Consider the following 8,859-nt stretch of genomic DNA (forward strand, 5'->3'; position numbering starts at 1 on the left):
GTCTAGAAGCTTTCTTACTGAGTCTTTGGGGTTTTCTATGTATAGGATCATATCGTCTGCAAACACAAATTGTTGTTAAGTGCCGTCGAGACTATTCCAACCCATAGCGACCCTGTATAGGGTTTCCAAGGAGCAGCTGGTGAGCTTGAACAACCAAGTTTGCAGTTCAAATGACTTTGCAGTCTGACGCATTAGCCCACAGCGCCATACCAGGACAAATTATAGGAGTTTAAATATAAAATACCATTGGGTTTTTATAGAAAACAGTTAGGGTGTGGGTATAGCCAAGGAAAACCTATTAGAAGAGGCATTTAAACTGGGATTTAGATGATCTGTTCTGTGTAATAGTGATGGTGGTGATGGGGGGAAAAAAGCAAGTAGAAAGGACTGCATGCATCAAAAACTTCCTGTGTTAGATAAAATAATATAAGGTTAGGGTGCTTGAGCATTGTGAGAGGGAGGGAGTCTTAGGTTGGAGAGGTAGGTAGAAGCCAGATCATGCAAGTCCTATTAGGCATGGTTAAGTTATATTTTATTAGAGAAATATTAGAAAGTTGTCAGGGGTCTTGAGAAGGGAACTGATGTGATTTGACCTAGATTTTTTTGTTAGAACATCACTCTGGTTGCCATATAGAGAATATATGGGATAAGCAGCAAGGGTGGGAGCAAGGGAACCCAGTTTGGAGGCTATTGGCAATAGTCTATGTGAGACATGATCGTATTGGGCACTAGGTTGATGTAAGTCAACATACTTATACTTTAGAGGCAAGACTATGTAACAATATGGAAAAATGACTCAGGAAGAGGAAACAAAGTGCAAAAGCTTGTACATATGTCTTTTGGTTAAGAAACAGAAAGACCAGAGCGGCTGGGACATAGTGACATGAGGAAAAGGGCATATAAGATTAAGACTAATAGTATGGGGGGCTTGTAGGCCAGGAAATGAAGCTTGGATTTTATTTCAGCTGTGAATGTTTTATGCATGGAAATGAAATTATTTGAATTATATTTCCCACATGATCACTCTGGCTGCTGTTAGGACCAGTTAAGAGATGATTGCAGTGGTGGTCCACGTGAAAGATGGTGTTGGCTTGGGCTTGGATAGAAGTTGTTGTTGTTGTTAGGTGTCATTGCATCAGTACCAACTCATAGTGACCTTATGCACAGCAGAACGAAACACTGCCCGATCCTGGGCCAGACTCACAACTGTTGCCACGCTTGAACCCATTGATGCTGCCACTTGGCCAATCCATCTTGCTTGGGGTCTTCCTCTTTTTCTCTGACCCTCCACCTTACCAAACATGATATCCTTTTCCAGCAACTGGTCCCTCCTGACAATATGTCTGAAGTATGAGAGACGAAGTTTGGCCATCTTGGCCTCCAAGGACCACTCTGGCTTCACTTCTTCCAAAAGGAATCTATTGGTTATTTTGGCAGCCCATGGGACCTTCAATACTCTCCTCCAACACCATAACTCAAAGGCATCAATTCTTCTATGGTCTTCCTTATTCACTGTCCAACTTTCGCATGCATATGAGGTTATTGAACATACCATGGCTTGGGTCAGGCACACCTTAGTCTTCAAGCTGACATTTTTGCTCTTCAACACTTTAAAAAGGTCTTGTGCAGCAGATTTGTCTAATGCAATACATCCTGTGATTTCTTGACTGATGCTTCCATGAGGGTTGATAGTTGATCCAAGAAGAATGAATTCCTTGACAACTTCAACCTTTTTTCCATTGATAAGAATGTTGTTTATTGGTCCAGTGGTGAGGATTTTTGTTTTCTTTACACTGAGATGTAATTCATACCGAAGGCTGTGCTCTTTGATCTTCATCAGTAAACATTTTAAGTCTTCTTCATTTTCAGCAAGCAAGGTTGTATCATCTGCATATCGGAGGTTGTTAATGAGTCTTCCTCCAATCCTGATGCCACGTTTTTCTTCATATAACCCAGCTTCTCAGATTATTTGCCCAGCATACAGGTTGATTAAGTATGGTGAAAGAATACAGCCCTGTTGCACACATTTCTTCATTTTAAACCATTCAGTGTTCCTATTGTTCTGTTTGAATAACTGCCTCTTGGTCCAGATACAGATTCCTCATGAGCACAATTAAGTGTTCAGGAATACTCATACTTCACAATAGTGTCCATAGCTTGTCATGATCCATACAATTGAAAGCCTTTGTGTAGTCAATAAAGCACAGGTAAACATCTTTCTGATATTCTCTGATTTCAGCCAAGATCCATCGGACATCAGCAATGATATCCCTCATTCCACGGCCTCTTTTGAATCTGGCTTGATCCTATGGAAATTCTCTGTCAATGTATGTTATAGCCATTTCTGTATTACTTTTAGTAAAACTTTATATTGTCCGATGAGTTCCGTATTCTGTTGGGTCACCTCTCTTTGGAATGGGCACAAATATGGATCTCTTCCAATGAGTCAGCCAGATAGTTGTCTTCCAAATTTCTTGGCATAGATGAGTGAGTGCCTCCTGTGCCGCCTGACTTTCTTGAAAGATTTCCATTTTTATTCCATCAATTCCTGGTGCCTTGTTCTTTGCCAATTCCTTCAATGCACCTTGAACTTCTTCCTTCAGTAGCATTGGCTTTTGATCATATGCTACCTCTTGAAATGGTTGAACAGCAATCATTTCCTTTTAGTACAGTGACTCTGAATATTCCTTCCATCTTCTTTTGATGTTTTCTGCATCATTCAATGTTTTGCCCAGAGAATCCTTCAGTAACAAAAGTTGAGGCTTGAATTTTTTCTTCAGTTCCCCCAGCTTGAGAAATGCTAAGCCTGTTCTTCCTTTTTGTTTTTCTTCTTTGGATAGAAGTAGCAGATGTGAAAAATAGGGACTTGGATTTTAGAAACATTTGGAGGTAGACTCAATGGATGTTATGTTTAATGAGATGTAGGAGTAAAGAAGAGGGAGAAATCAAGGATTACCTCAGGCTCTAGGACAATGAAGTATTTAGTGGAATTGAGAGTCTGAAAGCAACCTGGTGACGCTGAGCAGAGCGTGGGAGGATGATGAGAGATGAGGCAAGGTGATTCAAGGGTAGGTAAGGACATGGAAACAGTTTGAATTTGCCCTACATGCAATGGGAAGTCACTGAAGGATTTAAACAGAGTGTGATTTGTCTTTTCTAAAAAGCCATTTTGACTGTAGTATGTGGAGTGGGTTTGGAAAGGGGGAGAGAAGCAGAGAGATCAGTTAGGAGGCTATTACAGAGGTCTACAAAACAGTCCTGTTGTGGTGCTGTAGGAAAAGCACTGGACTGCTAACCACAAGGTTGGCAGTTCACATCCACCAGATGCTTCTCAGAAACCCTATATAAGCTTGCTTAGAGTATGAATGAACTAAATGACACTTAACAATAACAAGAGAGAAGGTGATGTCATAGAGCTGGATATAGCTAGACAGAATTTAGATCTATTTGAAGTGGAACTTCTTGAATTGAGGTGTCTTTTATGTATATATATATCAGACTCCAGGTCTTATTGAAGAATTTTGATTATGTTTTCACTTCATTTATATACCTACTGCCATTGAGTCCATTCTGACTCTTTATTGGAGCAGCCAGCCTCATCTTTCTCCTGAGGAGTGTCTCTTGGGTTTGAACCACTGACCTTGCGATTAACAACTCAATGCTTATTTCACAGTGCCACTGAACTTTTATTTCCTCTTTCCCTTTTAGAGGAAAAAAAAAAAAAAGCATGCGACTTTATTGTTCAGATTAAATTCCTCCTTTCTACACACTTAACTACTCTAAAATTAGTGAGTTCTGGGGCTTCTGAAATGCTGCAGACTTCTCCCTGTAATCCACTTCACTGGGCACAGTCAACATGATTAAAAGCATTTTATTCCTCCCATATTCTTGACTTTGCTGAAATAAACCACATTCAAATCTAAGCATTTCCTAAGGCAATTTACCTATATATAGCATATTTATTTTTCAAAAACTGTCCTGTCCAGCAAGCAAGTACTGAACATTCTCCGGATTTTCTGCATGGATAGCTCAAGAGTCCTGATTTTTCTTGCACATCTGGGATAGAAAAGGATGACTCTCTTTGCAGCACTTGGAAAGGTTGTTAAGAAATTATATAGTTAGTTAAGGACACCTTAAGCAAATACTTCTATTTCCAGTCTCATCAAATTGCCAAGTCAAAGCCCACAACAAATTGGGAAACTTGAATTAGGGGTTTAACTTCAAATACTAGACTATTTGGACTCCTGGTGTGGCTCTGTGTGTTAATGTGCTGGACCGCAAAGTTGGTTTGAATTGCAAAATTGGTGGTTCAAGCTCACCAGCTGCTCCTCGGAAACCCTATACAGGGTTGCTATGGATCAAACCAACTCAATGGCACTTAAAAACAACAACTAGACTATTATTTATTGTTAATGAGAACCTTTCTCAGACTAAAGTTTACCTCTTCAGAAAAAGAATCCTCAAGTAGGGGAGGCTCTAAATGAACTGGACACAGGAGTTATGATTTTGTGTACCTGGAACCTCATGAAACTATAGAGGTGAGGGAGGCAGCAGAATTCTGTAGACTTGTTGGCCTCTTGAAAACAGCCTATAGGTGAGACGGCACATATATATGTAAAAGGACATGTTGTTGTTAAGTGCTGTCTAGTTGCTTCTGACTCATTTGTTGTTATGTACCATCAAGTCATTTCTGACTTGTAGCGACTCTGTGTGGGGTTTCCAAAAGAGTCCAGTGGGTTTGAACTGTCGACTGGTTACCAGTCCAGTGCATATCCTATAGCACCACATGTGGTTCTGACTCATAATGACCATGTGTAGGGTTTCCAAGGCTATAAATCTTAATGGGAACAGAAAGCCTCATTTTTCTCTCATGGTGTGCTAACTCATAGCAATTCTGTATAGGATTTCCAAGACTTTTTTTTTTTTTTTTTTTTTTTAAATCTTTGTGGGAGCAGAAAGCTTCATTTTTCTCCCAAAGAGTGGCTGGTGAGCTCAAACCGCTGACCTTGTGGTTTGCAGTCCAGTTCTTATGGTATGGTATGGAGCAACCATTCTCCCCAGTAAGTGTCAATAAATGTTAACAATTACAATTATATCATTGTGTTAGACTACTGTGTTTATTTTAGAACAGGAACAATGCTGTAGCTTTGAAACATGTTTTATCACTATCCTTGACTGTATTGGAATTATACATTGAATAATAAGTCTAATTGCTTTCTTTTTAAATTTTTGTTTCGAACCACATAGCCAAATGCCTAACTGTACATCTGCCATTTGGTAAGATTTACTATAAGTGACCTTTGGTAAATCTTTTAAATTCAGTTGTTGAGCACCTACTAGCCACTAGATGTTGGCCCCTATTTCAGGTTATAAAGCAAGTATTGATAATTGGATTACTATTTAAGTTGATACTCTTTATAAGTTAAATATTACAGGAACATGAACAAGCAGAATTTGATTGTCTATTCCAAGGAAACCTACAGTACACAGAATTTCTAAAGGCAATTCCTTATAAAAGGTTTAATTCCTAATTTGTCTCAGAAAACAGGCTTCTTTGCTTTCTATAAAAATGAAAGTCATTTCCAAAAATATAGGAACATGCAGAGAATGCTATTAACTTGAAAAGGGAAATAAATAAGGATGCCCAAGTTTTGGTAATGTCCAGAAGTAGTGACAAAGATAGAATGCAAAGTTGTGCATATTTACAGTAATTTTGTGCTTCTGAAATACCATTTACCTGTTTTATGTTTGTTTTGTTTATACAAAGAGAAACAAGTAGCTTAAGTTTTCAAACATTAGTATTAAACTGGCAGTTTGGTTGGATCATTCCAGATGTATGCGATCTGGAATGATCCAACCTATCTGCCATTTTTAACACAATTTTTATTTTGTCTCTTTATAATTCTGAAATTAAAAAAAAAATTATTTGCCTTAGTTTTCTTAGAGGCCAAGTTTGATGGTGATAACAGCAATCGTGTATTCATTTACTTATCAATTCTTTTCTTGTTTGAAATGATTCCATTTTTTTTTCTTTTGCCATATATAGGCAAAACACCACACATACCAACAGTACAGAAAACTTGGGCCAGAAGTCTACTTTTTCCCTGTTTTATTATTATTATTACTTGAAAAGTAGTAGTTTTACAAAGTAAAATAAAAATAATTCTCAGAAGCAAACTCCTTTATAATGTTTAAAAAATTAGTGACAAATATATATTTCTAAGGGAAATTTTTATTTTTGATGGGAATTACAGCTACATCCTACTTCTGCTATGTACTTCAATGAATAATGATTCTTACAGATAAGTTTTATATGTATCATTCCCACAAATATATTCAAATTCTATATGAATATAACATATAGTTGAATTCTCATTTCTGTAAATATTTGACAGACTTACAATATGCTATTGTTTAATTTTAATAATGAATGAGGTTTTCAGGTGGCATGTACTTGAATACGCACAATCTTTTTTTGCATGAGAAAAGGAATCAAACTGAAAAGTATAAATTAATATTGAAATTAAAATGCTATCTTTCCTTTAATGTTAACAGGTAGAGACACCATTTATTAGAAAAGCAATTATATGTTACACATATAGAATACAAATACTGCTAACAAAACCTGAGAAAAAATAACCACGTCACAAACAGCTATTGTCCTTGTACAAATTCATTAAAAATATTAAAACCAATTCCAAGTAATTCAAGGAAAGAAAATTTAAAGTAAAAACATTTTACAATCTCATAGCCAGGTACTAGGGTAATTCTAGATGGAAATTCTATTTCAATACATTAATCCTCTTTGATAATTGATGATTACTTACCAAAATTTGCCATCTGTATCGTTTGATTGCCAGTCTCTGGAACATTGTAAATTACAACAGCATCAGCATTTTTTCGGCCCGCTGCTTGAATTTTCTCTGAAAATGTACAATTACCTCTTTCTATCAGTGCAATCCAGGGCTTGTTAGTATTAGTAAACTCAGTGTTGTAGTCACAAGCCTGGTAGTTACTATTCTTAGGGATGCCCACTACCCCCATAGCACTAGTCACTGGTGAGGCTAATCCATAAACACCACATTCACATGTCTCCATTGTAGTATAGTTGCTGGTTTCATTGTAATAACTCACAGCCACGTAGGCATTCATTGAAAACGAGGCTGTAATCTTAAATAAAAAGGTAATTACAAGAAGCAAAAAAAACCTAGACTTATTCTCCTGGTTCATTGCTCGTTCATTTAAGCATAAAATTTAAGATGTCTGCTGATATTTCCAACTATCAGTCACCATTGTCCACTCACGTCCCTGCTAAGGAGAAGTTTGAAATTTCAGTTGCAAGTAGGTAACTGATCTCACCTCTAGCAACATAAGCTCTGAATACATCAGCTCTGTTTCACTTTATCTAAATTCCCCTTTGCCTGCCCCTCCTCCAGCTGTACACACACGTAACCCTTAACAGGACTACCTTAGGAATAAATAACACCATCAACTTTATTCTACATGTCAACTTATCAGGATTGTATGACTTCCTGCACTGATTATTATTATTATTTTTTCCTTCTTACTGTTCCAGCTAATGCACTTTCATAAACATGGAGTGGATTGGAATGAGGAACTGGACTCTTGGGAATCCCACGTGACAGGGTTGAAAGTCACCTCTCTCAGAATATCTAAAACACCAAACTGGTTTTCCAAGCCCTGCTAAAATATGCTGCCAACCAATTCAGCCAGGAATAAGTTAAGAGCCACAATTTTAATAGTTATGCCATCAGTAGAATTTATTTTACATCCTTTCCCCATTTTATTTATTTGTGGATATTTTTTTCCCCTTAGTAGGCTCCCCAAGGAGTTCCTCTGTTTCCTTGTTAAAAAAAGTAAACACACTTCAGAGGCTAGAGATCCTTTACTCTCAAGTTCAGTGCCTTGCCCGTGGTGGTTTTCTTGTTAGGTGCCATCCCTTTGATTCCAACTCATAGCAATTTGAGTACAATAGACTGAAACACTGCCTGGCTCATTGCCATCCTCACCTTGCCCATGGTAGGGATTCAAATATTTGTTGATCGACTGATACCTATGCATTGCCACATTCCATTAATTTTTATGTCCCATCAAAATTACTCTTAAACAATAGACTCTCCAAGGTTTCATTTTCAATATTTAGAGTTATTTTAAGTTTAGTTCTTTCAACTATGTAGACAGCTGTATTTATTTAATTGCCTCCTTTATTTAAGTTCTGCTTTTAATCAGGAGCACATTGGATCCTAGTCGGCCAAATTGCTGTGATAGGAAGATTACAATGTGTGTCGAGGGCTGGTAAAGGAGTAGATGCACCAAAACAAACAGAAATATCAGGAGTCTTATTTGGCAAGAGTCAGCAAAGTGGACAAACAGGCATCAGGATATTAGAGAAGCAAAAAGCCACCAGGTTAAAAGGAGAGTTTGTTTTTTTGTTTTGTTTTGAAATGTTAAAATTAATTTTTTTTTCATTTTGAAAATGCACCAAGTTAATCATCCCCAGATTAATATTGTTTTGAATGATCAAGTGTTGCCTGTATTCCCATAGAAACATATCCCAGTGCTTCCTCATCTTTTAATGAATTGGCTATAGCTGCTTTTTTTTCAAAGCATATGGGGAAAGTTAAACATTTCTTGTCTAAGAGATAAATAATTCCCTTCTCTATGTCTTATAAAAGGAGTCCTGCCCTACCCAGAGAAGCAGTGAGGCCCGAGATGGAGGCAGAGACGATGACGTGGAGTGATAAAGTGGATCGGGACTTTGGATCCAGAGAGGGAGAGGGACTGGGTCCTGAAGAATGGGGGGGGGAGTGTAGGGGGTAGTTTATAGGGTATACCCTT

At 37.6% G+C, this 8,859-nt stretch overlaps 1 protein-coding gene across 1 annotated transcript in view; it reads right to left on the reverse strand.

Annotated features, from left to right (window-relative positions):
- Window positions 1-7,393, reverse strand: part of RNF128 (ring finger protein 128, E3 ubiquitin protein ligase) — a 202,658-nt gene extending 195,265 nt beyond the window's left edge. The window contains exon 1 of the mRNA XM_006871054.1: window positions 6,828-7,393. Coding sequence (XP_006871116.1) covers window positions 6,828-7,230 — 403 coding nt within the window. The 5' untranslated portion in view covers window positions 7,231-7,393. The remainder of the gene's footprint in view (window positions 1-6,827) is intronic.
- Between the last annotated feature and the right edge of the window lie 1,466 nt (window positions 7,394-8,859).

The sequence above is a fragment of the Chrysochloris asiatica genome, unplaced genomic scaffold (genome assembly GCF_000296735.1).
Source record: "Chrysochloris asiatica unplaced genomic scaffold, ChrAsi1.0 scaffold00159, whole genome shotgun sequence".
NCBI classification, from domain to species: domain Eukaryota; kingdom Metazoa; phylum Chordata; class Mammalia; order Afrosoricida; family Chrysochloridae; genus Chrysochloris; species Chrysochloris asiatica.